The following is an 18,455-nucleotide window of genomic DNA, read 5'->3' as shown; positions in this document are numbered from 1 at the left end:
TAATCATGTGATGTATTTAATCATGTGTTGTATTTAATCATGTGACGTATTTAATCATGCGACGTATTTAATCATGCGACGTATTTAATCATGTGACGTATGTGATGTATTTAATCATGTGTTGTATTTAATCATGTGATGTATTTAATCATGTGACGTATTTAATCATGTGATGTATTTAATCATGTGACGTATTTAATCATGTGACGTATTTAATCATGTGTTGTATTTAATCATGTGATGTATTTAATCATGTGTTGTATTTAATCATGTGATGTATTTAATCATGTGTTGTATTTAATCATGTGACGTATTTAATCATGCGACGTATTTAATCATGTGACGTATGTGATGTATTTAATCATGTGTTGTATTTAATCATGTGATGTATTTAATCATGTGACGTATTTAATCATGTGATGTATTTAATCATGTGACGTATTTAATAATGTGACATATTTAATCATGTGACGTATTTAATCATGTGATGTATTTAATCATGTGATGTATTTAATCATGTGATATATCATATGTTGTGAATCATGCATAATAAAGCATGATGACTGTCCTTGAGTTATTAAGAATCCCTTATTAGTCCCGCGAGGGGAAATTCAACCATTCACACATACTGATGGGAGTAGGCTGTAGGCTGCACACCTGCACACCTGCACACCTGCACACCTGCACACCTGCACACTTGCGCCAAGTTCACCATCAGGAGCAATCAGGGTGAAGTGTCTTCAGGGACACAACGACACAAGCTTGTCTGGAGCTGGGATTGAACCTGCAACCTTTTGGACTGCAGGCAACCACTCTAGCATCTGAGCTATGTCGCCCCTATTAATAAACACAACACATGTATTTCGTGAAGATCATTATTTTCACAATCCATGAGATAAAAAAAACAAAACACATTCAATTAATCACTTTTTTTTTAAATTTCTTTTGTCAATTTTCTGATTTCGTCTGCTCTGACGTCACGTCCTGGTTTTACGTCTGGCTCCTGCGCATGCGCTGGGATCGCTCAGCAATGGCGGCGGCCAGAAGTGTTTTGAAGATGGTTCCGTCCATCGTCGTCATCCTCGGAGCGACCGGAACCGGCAAATCCAAACTAGCGATCGAACTCTGTCGACGCCTGGAAGGAGAAATAATCAGCGCGGATTCCATGCAGGTGACGACACAGGAAGTAGCTTTAGCATGTTAGCATTAGCATGTTAGCATTCCTGCTGTTGTTATTCCAACTTTATTGACCTACATATAACTAGTGATGGCGAGATGAAGCCTCATGAAGCACTGAAGCCTCGTGAAGCACTGAAGCCTCATGAAGACCTGAAGCCTCATGAAGACCTGAAGCCTCGCAGCAGAGAAGTTCATCTTTGGAGCCTCGTGAGGCTTCATTTGCACGACCACGCCATCATGTGGACGATTGGGAGCATTGCATATTTTCCGGCCCTGCTGCTGAGGACCAGGAGTCGCGTCAGCCTCGATGTATTCCCAGCAGAACCAGGTTCCCTGATGGTTATTGGTTCTGCTGGATTACTCGCCGCTCCTGAAGTTGTGTGGCTTTCTTTGATGCTTGAATTATTAGCTCCAGATCGTGTTGGTCATTTTTTGACGGTGTGGAACTGGAGACAGAAACACTTGAGTGTCATCAGCGGTGAAGGTTTAAAGTTCCTTCTGAGTGAGGATCGATCGACACCTACAACTCTCACCGGCATCTTTGTCACTAGATGGCGCTAAACTGAAGCTGCGTCACTGAAAACGCTGTAATCGTCTTGAGAAAACACTCATTTAACCACAAAACAACACAATAACACAATGAAACACAAAAAAGTAGAAGAAGCTGTCGAGTGTTTGAACCACTTGTTCCACTTCTACCTTCATGTGTTGTTTATAAGATGAAAACAATGTTTTTCTTTCACTGCTGGGTTTTCTTTTGAACTGAATAGTGTTTTTAACTCTAATGCGTAAAAATGAATATAGATGATAATAATCGTCATTATTATTTCATACAAACGAACCGTATTTGTCATAAGAACAGAACCATGAGTATAAAGGTCATCTTGTGTCCTCAGGTGTATCAGGGTCTGGACATCATCACCAACAAGGTCACGGCGGAGGAGAGCGCTCGCTGCAGGCATCACATGATCAGCTGCGTGGACCCTCTGGTGTGCGACTACACCGTGGTGGACTTCCAGAAGAACGCTCTGTCTTTAGTATCCACCATAGTTTTGATGATGGTCTTCATCAGGAGTCATTTCTTAACGTGATCAAACATTGAGGATCTGCACAGAAGAAAGAAGCTTCCCATCATCGTCGGTGGAACCAACTATTACATCGAGTCTCTGCTGTGGAAGGTCCTTCTGGGTCATCAGGGTCATCAGGTCCGTGAGTCCGAGTCAAGAGGATTTAAAGTATTTTTTCACTCAATAATTCAATAACTTCTATATTTTAAGGCTGAATTTCTTTATTTAAACCTTGTGTCTGGGTCAAAGGTCAACGACCTCCCTGGCTTCCTTTAGTACATATGCAGTGGTGGAGGTCGTTGACCTTTGACCCAGAGACGACAAGTTTTAATGATGAAATGAAATAATTCTATATTGAAAGAATATATTCTGTGTATAGTTTCATCCATAAAATCAAATCACAGTCAAAGAATATGTTGCCATAGTAACCAGGGCTTCTGTGTTCAGAGTGGCTCAGAGAAGTGCATGCTGGGAGGAAAAAGTGCCCAAAAGCGTAAACTGGAGCTTCAACAGCTGGATGGTGTGGATCTTCACAAACGACTGATGCTGGTCGACCCGAAGATGGCGTCGATGCTGCACCCCAATGACCGACGCAAACTCTCCAGGTAATGATCTGAGATCAGTGTTGATGTCTATGAGGTCAGAGGGTCACGGTCGATCTGAGATCAGTGTTGATGTCTATGAGGTCAGAGGGTCACGGTCGATCTGATATCAGTGTTGATGTCTATGAGGTCAGAAGGTCATGGTTGATCTGAGATCAGTGTTCATCTATGAGGTCAGAAGGTCACGGTTGATCTGAGATCAGTGTTGATGTCTATGAGGTCAGAAGGTCATGGTTGATCTGAGATCAGTGTTGATGTCTATGAGGTCAGAAGGTCACGGTTGATCCAAGATCAGTGTTGATGTCTATGAGGTCAGAAGGTCATGGTTGATCTGAGATCAGTGTTGATGTCTATGAGGTCAGAAGGTCACGGTTGATCCAAGATCAGTGTTGATGTCTATGAGGTCAGAAGGTCATGGTTGATCCGAGATCAGTGTTGATGTCTATGAGGTCAGAAGGTCACGGTTGATCCGAGATCAGTGTTGATGTCTATGAGGTCAGAAGGTCATGGTTGATCCGAGATCAGTGTTGATGTCTATGAGGTCAGAAGGTCATGGTTGATCCGAGATCAGTGTTGATGTCTATGAGGTCAGAAGGTCATGGTTGATCTGAGATCAGTGTTGATGTCTATGAGGTCAGAAGGTCACGGTTGATCCAAGATCAGTGTTGATGTCTATGAGGTCAGAAGGTCATGGTTGATCTGAGATCAGTGTTGATGTCTATGAGGTCAGAAGGTCACGGTTGATCCAAGATCAGTGTTGATGTCTATGAGGTCAGAAGGTCATGGTTGATCCGAGATCAGTGTTGATGTCTATGAGGTCAGAAGGTCACGGTTGATCCGAGATCAGTGTTGATGTCTATGAGGTCAGAAGGTCATGGTTGATCCGAGATCAGTGTTGATGTCTATGAGGTCAGAAGGTCATGGTTGATCCGAGATCAGTGTTGATGTCTATGAGGTCAGAAGGTCATGGTTGATCTGAGATCAGTGTTGATGTCTATGAGGTCAGAAGGTCATGGTTGATCTGAGATAGTCAATAGAGTCACACATCACAACAACAGACACACACTGATGGTTCTTAACTGTCAGGTGTGATGACAACTCTTCGCTTCACAGGAGTCTGCAGGTCTTCATGGAGACAGGACTTCCTCACAGTCACTGGCTGGAGCAGCAGCAGCAGCAGGACGGAGGGGCCGAGCTGGGAGGTCCTCTGAGGTTCCCAGACTCTTGTGTCCTGTGGCTTCACGCGGACATGCAGGGTACAGTCCTTCAGGACCTTCAGGACCATCATGAATGTTCTCACTGATGATGCAACAACTCACTCGCAGCTCTGGACGTGAGACTCGACTTCCGAGTTGAAGAGATGTTGTCGGCTGGTCTGATAGAAGAACTCCAAAACTTTCATGCTCGATTCAACCGACAGAAGGTCCAGGACGACAGGTAGACCTGCTGCTTGATCCTTGAGAACATACGCCTCCATGTTTGGAGTCTCTTGGTGGATGTTGTGCACATGTTGCGTGATCTTCTGACTCTGGATGTTTGATTCCTCTGGTCTCAGTCAGGACTATCAGCACGGCATCTTCCAGTCCATCGGCTTCAAGGAGTTCCATGAGTACCTGAGAGCACCTGAGAGCAGCAGCCAGCAGGAGAGAGAGGAGCTCAGAGAGAGAGGTCTGGTCTGAACACATCCTCCAAGAGTGGAAGCTCTAGGGACCTCTAGATGTTTCTCTGTGTAGGTGTAGAAGCTCTGAAGGACCTCTAGATGTTTCTCTGTAGGTGTAGAAGCTCTGAAGGACCTCTACATGTTTCTCTGTAGGTGTAGAAGCTCTGAAGGACCTCTAGATGTTTGTCTTTGTAGGTGTAGAAGCTCTGAAGGACCTCTAGATGTTTCTCTTTGTAGGTGTAGAAGCTCTGAAGGACCTCTAGATGTTTCTCTTTGTAGGTGTAGAAGCTCTGAAGGACCTCTAGATGTTTGTCTTTGTAGGTGTAGAAGCTCTGAAGGACCTCTAGATGTTTGTCTTTGTAGGTGTAGAAGCTCTGAAGGACCTCTAGATGTTTGTCTTTGTAGGTGTAGAAGCTCTGAAGGACCTCCACATGTTTCTCTGTAGGTGTAGAAGCTCTGAAGGACCTCAAGATGTTTCTCTTTGTAGGTGTAGAAGCTCTGAAGGACCTCTAGATGTTTCTCTTTGAAGGTGTAGAAGCTCTGAAGGACCTCTAGATGTTTCTCTTTGTAGGTGTAGAAGCTCTGAAGGACCTCTAGATGTTTTTCTTTGTAGGTGTAGAAGCTCTGAAGGACCTCTAGATGTTTGTCTTTGTAGGTGTAGAAACTCTGAAGGACCTCCACATGTTTCTATGTAGGTGTAGAAGCTCTGAAGGACCTCAAGATGTTTCTCTTTGTAGGTGTAGAAGCTCTGAAGGACCTCTAGATGTTTCTCTTTGAAGGTGTAGAAGCTCTGAAGGACCTCTAGATGTTTCTCTTTGTAGGTGTAGAAGCTCTGAAGGACCTCTAGATGTTTCTCTGTAGGTGTAGAAGCTCTGAAGGACCTCTAGATGTTTCTCTTTGTAGGTGTAGAAGCTCTGAAGGACCTCTAGATGTTTCTCTGTAGGTGTAGAAGCTCTGAAGGACCTCTAGATGTTTGTCTTTGTAGGTGTAGAAGCTCTGAAGGACCTCTAGATGTTTGTCTTTGTAGGTGTAGAAGCTCTGAAGGACCTCTAGATGTTTGTCTTTGTAGGTGTAGAAGCTCTGAAGGACCTCTAGATGTTTGTCTTTGTAGGTGTAGAAGCTTTGAAGGACCTCTAGATGTTTCTCTTTGTAGGTGTAGAAGCTCTGAAGGACCTCTAGATGTTTCTCTTTGTAGGTGTAGATGCTCTGAAGGACCTCTAGATGTATCTCTTTGTAGGTGTAGAAGCTCTGAAGGACCTCTAGATGTTTCTCTTTGTAGGTGTAGATGCTCTGAAGGACCTCTAGATGTTTCTCTTTGTAGGTGTAGAAGCTCTGAAGGACCTCTAGATGTTTCTCTTTGTAGGTGTAGAAGCTCTGAAGGACCTCTAGATGTTTCTCTTTGTAGGTGTAGATGCTCTGAAGGACCTCTAGATGTATCTCTTTGTAGGTGTAGAAGCTCTGAAGGACCTCTAGATGTTTCTCTTTGTAGGTGTAGATGCTCTGAAGGACCTCTAGATGTTTCTCTTTGTAGGTGTAGAAGCTCTGAAGGACCTCTAGATGTTTCTCTTTGTAGGTGTAGAAGCTCTGAAAGTCGCCACCAGGCGCTACGCACGCAAACAGAACACTTGGGTCAGGAACCGTTTTCTAAAAAGTAAGTTCTTGACGGATCATCTTGGACTGACTCAGTGTGAGACACAAGTAGGTGTTTACTACTGTGTGTGTGTGTGTGTGTGTGTGTGTGTGTGTGTGTGTGTGTGTGTGTGTGTGTGTGTGTGTGTGTGTGTGTGTGTGTGTGTGTGTGTGTGTGTGTGTGTGTGTGTGTGTGTGTGTGTGTGTGTGTGTGTGTGTGTGTGTGTGTGTGTGTGTGTGTGTGTGTCAGGAGACAACGCTCCACCCGTCTACGGCCTGGACGTGACCGACGTGAGCTGCTGGGAGGAGACGGTTCTGAAACCAGCTCTGGACGTTCTGGACTCTCTTGTGAAGGTGTGACTTTGATGAACACATGAAGGTCAAACATCAGGTCCTGGTGAAGGTGGTCAGTGTGTATCTGACCTCGCATATATTCACTCTTTCATCTGATCAGTGTGTATCTGACATCACATATATTCACCCTTTCATCTGATCAGTGTGTATCTGACATCACATATATTCACCCTTTCATCTGATCAGTGTGTATCTGACATCACATATATTCACCCTTTCATCTGATCAGTGTGTATCTGACATCACATATATTCACCCTTTCATCTGATCAGTGTGTATCTGACCATGACATATATTCACCCTTTCATCTGATCAGTGTGTATCTGACATCACATATCTGATCAGTGTGTATCTGACATCACATATATTCACCCTTTCATCTGATCAGTGTGTATCTGACCATCACATATATTCACTCTTTCATCTGATCAGTGTGTATCTGACATCACATATATTCACCCTTTCATCTGATCAGTGTGTATCTGACATCACATATATCTGATCAGTGTGTATCTGACATCACATATATTCACCCTTTCATCTGATCAGTGTGTATCTAACATCACATATATTCACCATTTCATCTGATCAGTGTGTATCTGACATCACATATATTCACCCTTTCATCTGATCAGTGTGTATCTGACATCACATATATTCACCCTTTCATCTGATCAGTGTGTATCTGACATCACATATATTCACCCTTTCATCTGATCAGTGTGTATCTGACATCACATATATCTGATCAGTGTGTATCTGACATCACATATATTCACCCTTTCATCTGATCAGGGGGAAAAGCCTGCGTTGGTGCCGATGACTCGCCTGCACGAAGAGAAAAAGAACAAGAGAAGCTACAACACGTGTGAAGTGTGTGATCGAATCATCATCGGTGACCTTGAGTGGACAGGTGAGAGGGTGAAGTTTGATAATGAGTTGATGGAGGTGAGAGGGTGAAGTGTGATAATGAGTTCATGAAGGTGAGAGGGTGAAGTTTGATAATGAGTTGATGGAGGTGAGAGGGTGAAGTGTGATAATGAGTTCATGAAGGTGAGAGGGTGAAGTGTGATAATAGGTGAGTGGGTGAAGTTTGATAATGAGTTGATGGAGGTGAGAGGGTGAAGTGTGATAATGAGTTCATGAAGGTGAGAGGGTGAAGTGTGATAATAGGTGAGAGGGTGAAGTGTGATAATAGGTGAATGGGTGAAGTGTGATAATGAGTTGATGAAGGTGAGAGGGTGAAGTGTGATAATAGGTGAGTGGGTGAAGTTTGATAATGAGTTGATGGAGGTGAGAGGGTGAAGTGTGATAATGAGTTGATGAAGGTGAGAGGGTGAAGTGTGATAATAGGTGAGTGGGTGAAGTGTGATAATGAGTTGATGAAGGTGAGAGGGTGAAGTGTGATAATAGGTGAGTGGGTGAAGTGTGATAATGAGTTGATGAAGGTGAGAGGGTGAAGTGTGATAATAGGTGAGTGGGTGAAGTGTGATAATGAGTTGATGAAGGTGAGAGGGTGAAGTGTGATAATAGGTGAGTGGGTGAAGTGTGATAATGAGTTGATGAAGGTGAGAGGGTGAAGTGTGATAATAGGTGAGAGGGTGAAGTGTGATAATGAGTTCATGAAGGTGAGAGGGTGAAGTGTGATAATGAGTTCATGAAGGTGAGAGGGTGAAGTGTGATAATGAGTTGATGAAGGTGAGAGGGTGAAGTGTGATAATAGGTGAGAGGGTGAAGTGTGATATTGAGTTCATGAAGGTGAGAGGGTGAAGTGTGATAATGAGTTCATGAAGGTGAGAGGGTGAAGTGTGATAATAGGTGAGAGGGTGAAGTGTGATAATGAGTTCAAGAAGGTGAGAGGGTGAAGTGTGATAATAGGTGAGAGGGTGAAGTGTGATAATGAGTTCATGAAGGTGAGAGGGTGAAGTGTGATAATGAGTTCATGAAGGTGAGAGGGTGAAGTGATACTAAGTGAGAGGTTGAAGTGTGATAATGAGTTGATGGAGGTGAGAGGGTGAAGTGTGATAAAAGGTGAGAGGGTGAAGTGTGATACTAAGTGAGAGGTTGAAGTGTGATAATGAGTTGATGGAGGTGAGAGGGTGAAGTGTGATACTAAGCGAGAGGTTGAAGTGTGATAATGAGTTGATGGAGGTGAGAGGGTGAAGTATGATAAAAGGTGAGAGGGTGAAGTGTGATACTAAGTGAGAGGTTGAAGTGTGATAATGAGTTGATGGAGGTGAGAGGGTGAAGTGTGATAATGAGTTGATGAAGGTGAGAGGGTGAAGTGTGATAATGAGTTCATGAAGGTGAGAGGGTGAAGTGTGATAATAGGTGAGAGGGTGAAGTGTGATAATGATTTCATGAAGGTGAGAGGGTGAAGTGTGATAATAGGTGAGAGGGTGAAGTGTGATAATGAGTTCATGAAGGTGAGAGGGTGAAGTGTGATAATAGGTGAGAGGGTGAAGTGTGATAATGAGTTCATGAAGGTGAGAGGGTGAAGTGTGATAATGAGTTCATGAAGGTGAGAGGGTGAAGTGTGATAATGAGTTCATGAAGGTGAGAGGGTGAAGTGTGATAATGAGTTGATGAAGGTGAGAGGGTGAAGTGTGATAATGAGTTCATGAAGGTGAGAGGGTGAAGTGTGATAATAGGTGAGAGGGTGAAGTGTGATAATGAGTTCATGAAGGTGAGAGGGTGAAGTGTGATAATGGGTGAGAGGGTGAAGTGTGATAATGAGTTCATGAAGGTGAGAGGGTGAAGTGTGATAATGAGTTCATGAAGGTGAGAGGGTGAAGTGTGATAATAGGTGAGAGGGTGAAGTGTGATAATGAGTTCATGAAGGTGAGAGGGTGAAGTGTGATAATAGGTGAGAGGGTGAAGTGTGATAATGAGTTCATGAAGGTGAGAGGGTGAAGTGTGATAATGAGTTCATGAAGGTGAGAGGGTGAAGTGTGATAATAGGTGAGAGGGTGAAGTGTGATAATGAGTTGATGAAGGTGAGAGGGTGAAGTGTGATAATGAGTTGATGAAGGTGAGAGGGTGAAGTGTGATAATGAGTTCATGAAGGTGAGAGGGTGAAGTGTGATACTAAGTGAGAGGTTGAAGTGTGATAATGAGTTGATGGAGGTGAGAGGGTGAAGTGTGATAATAGGTGAGAGGGTGAAGTGTGATAATGAGTTGATGGAGGTGAGAGGTTGAAGTGTGATAATGAGTTGATGGAGGTGAGAGGGTGAAGTGTGATAATAGGTGAGAGGGTGAAGTGTGATAATAGGTGAGAGGGTGAAGTGTGATAATGAGTTGATGGAGGTGAGAGGGTGAAGTGTGATAATAGGTGAGAGGGTGAAGTGTGATAATAGGTGAGAGGTTGAAGTGTGATAATGAGTTGATGGAGGTGAGAGGGTGAAGTGTGATAATAGGTGAGAGGGTGAAGTGTGATAATAGGTGAGAGGGTGAAGTGTGATAATGAGTTCATGAAGGTGAGAGGGTGAAGTGTGATAATGAGTTCATGAAGGTGAGAGGGTGAAGTGTGATAATAGGTGAGAGGGTGAAGTGTGATAATAGGTGAGAGGTTGAAGTGTGATAATGAGTTGATGGAGGTGAGAGGGTGAAGTGTGATAATAGGTGAGAGGGTGAAGTGTGATAATAGGTGAGAGGGTGAAGTGTGTTCTCTGTCTGCAGCTCACCTGTCGTCGAGGAAACATCACTCTCAGGTGAAGAGGATGAAACAGGAAACATCTGCTGAAAATGAACTTTTCGAGTCAACATCCACAAAATAAGTGTTGTTTGTTTGAGCTTTATTTTGAAATCTGAAGGTCGTTCTTGAATAAACATTAAACAATAAACAAACAAATTATTACTTCACTTGCATAACTTCTGTGCTCTGAAGGCATGCTCATGGTTCATTCTGAGAAAAAGAGCTCCCTCTGCTGGTAGAGAGTGAACAGCTCAGTTCTAATAAAGTTGATCTTTGTCTCTGAAATATAATAAACAAGTCATTCACTCGTTCAGGTGTGTTTGTGAGTGACTCACCTGTGTGGACCAGCTGAAGATGATCAGGTGTGTGAGTGATTAGTGGTTGGTTCTACAAGACCTTTCTATTGTGTGTCAATCTACCGTCCGCCTGGTCCTGCGGCGATGTTCTTGAAAGACTTTAGTGACTTCTTATCTTCCATTATTCAAATGGAATCTGTTCTTATTCTTGGAGACTTTAATCTTCATGTTGATGACGTCACATCTTGTTCTGCTAAAGAACTTTGAACTTTAACAGAAGCCTTTAATTTTGAGCAACATGTTTCTGAACCCACTCATCAAAAAGGCCACATTTTAGACTTAGTTTTTACTCTTGGCCTGAACATTTCTAATGTATCTGTACATGATGTCCATCTGAGTGATCATTCTCTTGTCTTGTTTAACCTGTGCTGTGTCTCAAATCGCATACTAATCTTAGTATGCTAGAAGTTAGTATGCATCAGTTTAGTATGCATACTAACTAGTACGCAAATTCTCCGCAGATAGTATGTCTCAAATCAAACCCTGAAGCTACACACTAACCGGAAATCACATGACAGCTTCTTCTTCTACTTATATTTAAGGATGTTTCAAGCAGCTGTTTGAACGCTATCGCCACCTGCTGGCAGCACGTATTGCAACTTTGGAAAAAGAAATAAAGAAAAAATATGAGAATCTAAATAATCGCGAGATATTTAAGCTGGTATCAGCAGCGAAGACGTGTTTATCCTCCTACTGCTGCTGAAAATACACATTTAAGTATATGCATATATATGCATTTATATATGACGTAACTTCCGTTTAAAACGTCACTAAAATGGCGGCTGTTTAGTATGGTTAGTGTCCATCGAACCATGCTAGTTTTGTGGGCGTGTTAGTATGCCAATTTAGTATGCATGGCGCACTAAATTTCGCATACTAAGAATTGAGACACACTAACGTACTAAAAATACTAACTTTTAGTACGCTAGTATGCGATTTGAGACACAGCACTGGACTTCATCCCTGAACCTAAGCCTTTGAAAGTTAGGTCTCAGAGGCGTGTCATCTCAGCCGATACTGCAGACAGTTTTTCTGCTATGTTTGACTCTCTTTCCTTTGATGACTGCCCAGACGTGGACAGTTTGGTTCACTGTTTCACTGATCATTGTGTTGAAATACTGGATCAAACCTGTTAAATCGAACTTGAAAATTCAGAAAAAAATGTGCCCTTGAACAAATGAAGATCTCCTGAGTCTGAAGAGACTTTGTCGAAAGACTGAGAGTCTCTGTAAGTCCACTAAACTTGAGGTGCATAGACTTCACCTCAGGGATCTGATGACTTCTTACAATGAGATGGTAGAAACTGCTAGATCTGATTACATCAGAAAACTGGTAGCAGCAAATAGAAAAAACCCAAAAGTTTTACACGATTAATTCTCTTGAGTCTCCTGCTCCTCAAATCACGCCTGTCTTCTGTGAAGCTGACAGCAATGCATTGTTGAGATTTTTCATTGACAAAATTAAATTGATCAAAGAGAAAATCTCTCCCCCTTTGTTTGGAAACCCTACTGTCTCTGAGCCACTCTCCTCCTCTTGGTCCTCCTTCACTGCTGTATCTTTGGGTGATATTTCGGCACTATTGAACAAGATGAAACCCTCCTCTTGCTCAGATGACGTCCTTCCTTGTAGGCTTTTTATCAAAGTATTTTATGTTATTGGCCCCTGGGTTACCAATATGGTGAACCTCTCCCTTTCCACAGGGTTTTTTCCCAATGCATTTAAACATGCCATTGTGGAGCCTCTGCTCAAAAAACCAGGCTTAGACCCAACTGACCTCAGTAATTTCAGGCCTATTTCTAAGCTCCATTTCTTGTCCAAGATCTTGGAGAAGGTTGTGTCTGAGCAGCTGTCTTTGTTCCTGGATCAGAGCGACATCCATGAGAAGTTTCAGTCTGGCTTCCGTAAACATCACTCTACGGAGACAGCTTTATTGAAAGTATCCAGTGACATCATGATGTCGGCTGACTCTGGTAAATTCACTGTTCTGGTTCTCTTGGATCTGTCGTCAGCCTTTGACACAGTTGAACCAGATCCTGCTGAGAAGACTGAGGGATGAAGTGGGACTGTCTGGGTCTGTGTTAAAATGGTTCTCATCTTACCTTTCTGGGCGCAGTTTTAGTGTATCTGCCAATCAAATGAGGTCTGAATCGGCAGATCTGTTGTGTGGAGTTCCTCAAGGTTCTGTTCTGGGTCCTTTATTGTTTTTGCTGTACTTAATTCCCCTCGGTAAAATCATTCAGAGATTTCCAGATGTTTCTTATCACATTTTTGCTGATGACATCCAGCTCTACTGCTCTTTTGACCCAACTGAGCCCCAGAGGCTTAGTCAATTGTTTGCTAGAAATCAAACAATGAGTGAAAACACTTTACAGCTAAATGTGGACAAAACTGAAACACTGGTGATTGCTCCTGATGATAAGATTCCAGGGTTGAGTCAGTACTTAGGTGACTTAGGTCAGTCTGTCAAACTGAGCCTGAGAAACCTGGGTGTTGTACTTGATAAAGACATGTCTCTTGTTCGACACTGCAGAAAACTGACCAGAAACTGTTTCCTTCAACTGAGAAAAATCTCTAAACTTATAATCCATGAGTTTGTTTCTTCTCATCTGGACTATTGCAACAGTTTGTTTTCATGTCTTAACAAGAAGGAGCTGTCTCGTCTGCAGTTGATTCAGAACTCTGCAGCGAGAATTCTGACCCGCTCTAGTAGAAGAACTCACATTTCTCCGATCCTTAAATCTCTTCACTGGCTTCCAGTTTCTTTCAGGATCAACTTTAAAATTCTGGTTCTTACTTTCAGATCTATTCATGGTCAGGCTCCTCCTTACATCACTGATCTGATCCAGCCTTACACCCCAGCTCGGGCTCTGAGGTCTGTGGATCAAAATCTACTTATGGTTCCACGCACACGGTTCAGGACCAGAGGAGAGAAATCTTTTCAGGCTGTTGCTCCTAAGCTTTGGAACGATCTTGCTCTCTCTTTGCGCTTGATGGAGTCTACTGACTCCTTTAAGAAACATCTTAAGACGTTTCTATTTGTTCAGGCTTTTCCTTGAATTTCTCGAACTCCTGTGTTGTTCTCAGTATTATCTTGATCTTTAAAGTATGTACTTTTTGAGTATTACTTACTTACTTACTTACTTACCTGTGTGGACCAGCTGAAGATGTTCAGGTGTGTTCGTGAGTGACTCACCTGTGTGGACCAGCTGAAGATGATCAGGTGTGTTCATGAGTGACTCACCTGTGTGGACCAGCTGAAGATGATCAGGTGTGTTCATGAGTGACTCACCTGTGTGGACCAGCTGAAGATGATCAGGTGTGTTCATGAGTGACTCACTTGTGTGGACCAGCTGAAGATGATCAGGTGTGTTCATGAGTGACTCACCTGTGTGGACCAGCTGAAGATGTTCAGGTGACATTCTTCGATAAAAGGATATTTTGAAAAGTTGTGATCATTAACTACTAGTTAATGATCACAACAGGCAGACACCCTCTCTATGTTTAAAAACAATCTTAAAACCTTTCTTTTCGATAAAGCCTATAACTAACTTAACTGTTTATCTTAGCTGCTATAACTAACTTAACTGTTTATCTTAGCTGCTATAACTAACTTAACTGTTTATCTTCAGCTGCTATAACTAACTTAACTGTTTATCTTAGCTGCTATAACTAACCTAACTGTTTATCTTAGCTGCTAAAACTAACTTAACTGTTTATCTTAGCTGCTATAACTAACCTAACTGTTTATCTTAGCTGCTAAAACTAACTTAACTGTTTATCTTTAGCTGCTATAACTAACTTAACTGTTTATCTTAGCTGCTATAACTAACCTATCTATCTATCTATCTATCTATCTATCTATCTATCTATCTATCTATCTATCTATCTATCTATCTATCTATCTATCTATCTATCTATCTATCTATCTATCTATCTATCTATCTATCTATCTATCTATCTATCTATCTATCTATCTATCTATCTATCTATCTATCTATCTATCACTACAACTAGTGGACTACTACTACTAGTGGATTACTATTGCTAGTGGACTACTACTACTAGTGGACTACTGCTAGTGGACTACTACTACTAGTGGATTACTACTAGTGGACTACTACTACTAGTGCACTACTACTACTAGTGGACTACTACTACTACTAGTGCACTACTACTACTATTCAATTCAACTCAATTCAATTCAATTCAATTCAATTCAATTTTATTTCAAGTGTCTTATCATAACAAAGTTATCTCAAGACACTATACAGTTGAAATAAGACTACAGTTGATTAAGGAAAAATAGATCCAGCAATTCAACAAAGAGCAAGAAACAAAACACTGTACAGTGAGCAATGGCGAGGAAAAACTTCCTTTTAGAAGGCAGAAACCTCGAGCGGAACCTGACTCATTGTTGACGGCCTGCCGCTTTGACCGGCTGGGAGGAAGGATGGGGGGGTAGACAGATGGATAAGGAGAGGAGTGAGGGAGGATATAGTGAGAGAAAAGAGGAGAGTGTAGGAGGGTCCATGGGGGTGCTGGAGAGAACTCGGGATCTGATGACGTGGTGAAGATCCTGGATCAGCAGCAGCTCTGGAGGTGGATCCCTGGATCAGCAACAGCTCTGGAGGTGGATCCCTGGATCAGCAGCAGCTCTGGAGGTGGATCCCTGGGGCTCCGGGAGAGAAATAAAAAGGTGTGGGTTTGGGACAAATGTAGACAATACACAGGTATACAGACTCCGGTAACGGGTGAAGATATATAGAGGGGAGAGGGGGGGGGGGTTTGAAATAGCCAGGCCAGAGGGCACATACCTAGCACAGCAGATCCAGACACAGGGGCCCAAGCCGCGGCAGGAACCCGCGGGAGACCAGGACCCGGCAGGCGAGATAACCCTAACCCTAACCCTATCTCTAAAGGAGGTCGAAGCGTAACTAAACATCTGACACACCGAGCAGGAAAGAACAGGGGAGGGAGAGGGAGAGGGAGACATAGTGAGGGGAAAGTTTGACGAATACGCTCACCGGGAAGTTTTCCAGACTTGTCCTCGGCCCGATACGACTTCGAAGGATGTTGGTCCAAAAATAAATGTAGATGTTCATGGATGCTCCAGAAATAAGGCGAACAAAAAGAAAAAAGATTGTTCTGCTTGGAGCGAGAGAGACGCTGCACGGTGCTGCACTACGATACGACAGGTGAAACGACAGGCGCTAGGACCCAGGAGTTCCTTCCCGCTCTCGTATCATTTGACACTACTAGTGGACTACTACTACTAGTGTACTACTGCTAAGAGACTACTACTACTACTAGTGGACTACTGCTAGTGGACTACTACTACTAGTGGATTACTACTAGTGGACTACTACTACTAGTGCACTACTACTACTAGTGGACTACTACTACTACTAGTGCACTACTACTACTAGTGGACTACTACTACTAGTGGATTACTAATAGTGGACTACTACTACTAGTGGACTACTACTAGTGGACTACTGCTAGTGGACCACTACTACTAGTGGATTAGTACTAGTGGACTACTACTAATAGTGGACTACTACTATTAGTGGATTACTACTAGTGGACTACTACTAGTGGACTTCTGCTAGTGGACTACTGCTAGTGGACTACTACTACTAGTGGACTACTACTAGTGGATTACTACTAGTGAAATACTACTAGTTGACTATTACTGCTAGTGGATGACTACTGCTAGTGGATTACTAATGGTGGACTACTACTACTAGTGGATTACTACTAGTGGATTACTACTAGTGGTCTACTCCTACTAGTGGACTACTACTGCTAGTGGATTACTAATAGTGGACTACTACTAGTGGACTACTACTTCTAGTGGACTACTGCTAGTGGACTTCTACTTCTAGTGGATTACGACTGCTAGTGGATTACTACTACTAGTGGACTACTACTAGTGGATTACTAATAGTCGACTACTACTAGTTCACTACTACTGCTAGTGGACAACTACTGCTAGTGGACTACTGCTAGTGGACTACTACTACTAGTGGACTACTACTACGAGTGGATTACTACTGCTAGCGGACTACTACTAGTAGTGGATTACTACTGCTAGTGGATTACTAATAGTGGACTACTACTAGTGGACTACTACTGATAGTGGATTACTACTGCTAGTGGACTACTACTACTAGTGGACTACTACTGCTAGTGGATTACTACTGCTAGTGGACTACTGCTAGTGGATTACTACTACTAGTGGACTACTAATAGTGGATTACTAATAGTGGACTACTACTAGTTGACTACTACTAGTGGATTACTAATAGTGGACTACTACTGCTAGTGGACGACTACTGCTAGTGGATTACTACTAGTGGACTACATTAATGGATTACTAATAGTGGACTACTGCTAGTGGTCTACGACTGCTAGTGGATTACTACTGCTATCGGACTACTACTACTAGTGGATTACTACAACTAGTGGACTACTACTACTAGTGGATTACTATTGCTAGTGGACTACTACTACTAGTTGACTACTGCTAAGAGACTACTACTACTACTAGAGGACTACTGCTAGCGGACTACTACTACTAGTGGATTACTACTAGTGGACTACTACTACTAGTGGACTACTACTAGTGGACTACTACTACTACTAGTGCACTACTACTACTAGTGGACTACTACTACTAGTGGATTACTAATAGTGGACTACTACTACTAGTGGACTACTATTAGTGGACTACTGCTAGTGGACTACTACTACTAGTGGATTACTACTAGTGGACTACTACTAATAGTGGACTACTACTATTAGTGGATTACTACTAGTGGACTACTACTAGTGGACTTCTGCTAGTGGACTACTGCTAGTGGACTACTACTACTAGTAGACTACTACTAGTGGATTACTACTAGTGAAATACTACTAGTTGACTATTACTGCTAGTGGATGACTACTGCTAGTGGATTACTAATAGTGGACTACTACTACTAGTGGATTACTACTTGTGGATTACTACTAGTGGTCTACTACTACTAGTGGTCTACTCCTACTAGTGGACTACTACTGCTAGTGGATTACTAATAGTGGACTACTACTAGTGGACTACTACTTCTAGTGGACTACTGCTAGTGGACTTCTACTTCTAGTGGATTACGACTGCTAGTGGATTACTACTACTAGTGGACTACTACTAGTGGATTACTAATAGTCGACTACTACTAGTTCACTACTACTGCTAGTGGACAACTACTGCTAGTGGACTACTGCTAGTGGACTACTACTACTAGTGGACTACTACTACGAGTGGATTACTACTGCTAGCAGACTACTACTAGTAGTGGATTACTACTGCTAGTGGATTACTAATAGTGGACTACTACTAGTGGACTACTACTGATAGTGGATTACTACTGCTAGTGGACTACTACTACTAGTGGACTACTACTGCTAGTGGATTACTACTGCTAGTGGACTACTGCTAGTGGATTACTACTACTAGTGGACTACTAATAGTGGATTACTAATAGTCGACTACTACTAGTTCACTACTACTGCTAGTGGACAACTACTGCTAGTGGACTACTGCTAGTGGACTACTACTACTAGTGGACTACTACTACGAGTGGATTACTACTGCTAGCAGACTACTACTGATAGTGGATTACTACTGCTAGTGGACTACTACTACTAGTGGTCTACGACTGCTTGTGGATTACTACTGCTATCGGACTACTACTACTAGTGGATTACTACAACTAGTGGACTACTACTACTAGTGGATTACTATTGCTAGTGGACTACTACTAGTGGACTACTACTACTAGTGGATTACTACTACTAGTGGACTACTACTACTAGTGGATTACTAATGCTAGTGGACTACTACTACTAGTGGACTACTACTACTCGTGGACTACTACT

The 18,455-nt window shown here is 42.5% G+C and overlaps 1 protein-coding gene across 2 annotated transcripts; it reads left to right on the top strand.

Annotated features, from left to right (window-relative positions):
• Positions 1–1,006: 1,006 nt before the first annotated feature.
• On the top strand, positions 1,007–10,496 carry trit1 (tRNA isopentenyltransferase 1). Of its 2 annotated transcripts, none has more exons than XM_087786093.1 (11): positions 1,007–1,171; positions 2,076–2,216; positions 2,283–2,384; positions 2,694–2,851; positions 3,962–4,104; positions 4,174–4,285; positions 4,404–4,516; positions 6,082–6,159; positions 6,388–6,491; positions 7,287–7,404; positions 10,170–10,496. In XM_087786093.1, exons 1-11 carry the CDS (start codon positions 1,010–1,012, stop codon positions 10,265–10,267), a joined length of 1,329 nt encoding a protein of 442 aa, XP_087642219.1. In that variant the 5' UTR covers positions 1,007–1,009; the 3' UTR covers positions 10,268–10,496. The 2 variants fall into 2 exon arrangements, with proteins under 2 accessions (XP_087642219.1, XP_087642218.1); XM_087786092.1 differs by having other exon boundaries at positions 2,277–2,384.
• The last annotated feature ends 7,959 nt before the right edge of the window (positions 10,497–18,455 follow it).

Source organism: Callionymus lyra, chromosome 3, assembly GCF_982586985.1.
Source record: "Callionymus lyra chromosome 3, fCalLyr1.hap1.1, whole genome shotgun sequence".
Taxonomy (NCBI): domain Eukaryota; kingdom Metazoa; phylum Chordata; class Actinopteri; order Syngnathiformes; family Callionymidae; genus Callionymus; species Callionymus lyra.
This window is presented reverse-complemented; position numbering and strand designations above follow the sequence as displayed.

Excerpts from the sequence above, each read along its gene's own strand:
- trit1 (XM_087786092.1), top strand. The coding sequence starts at position 1,010 with ATGCGCTGGGATCGCTCAGCAATGGCGGCGGCCAGAAGTGTTTTGAAG. Across the intron at positions 2,385-2,693 it reads TGGGTCATCAGGGTCATCAG|AGTGGCTCAGAGAAGTGCAT; the intron begins GTCCGTGAGTCC and ends TTCTGTGTTCAG. Across the intron at positions 2,852-3,961 it reads GACCGACGCAAACTCTCCAG|GAGTCTGCAGGTCTTCATGG; the intron begins GTAATGATCTGA and ends TTCGCTTCACAG.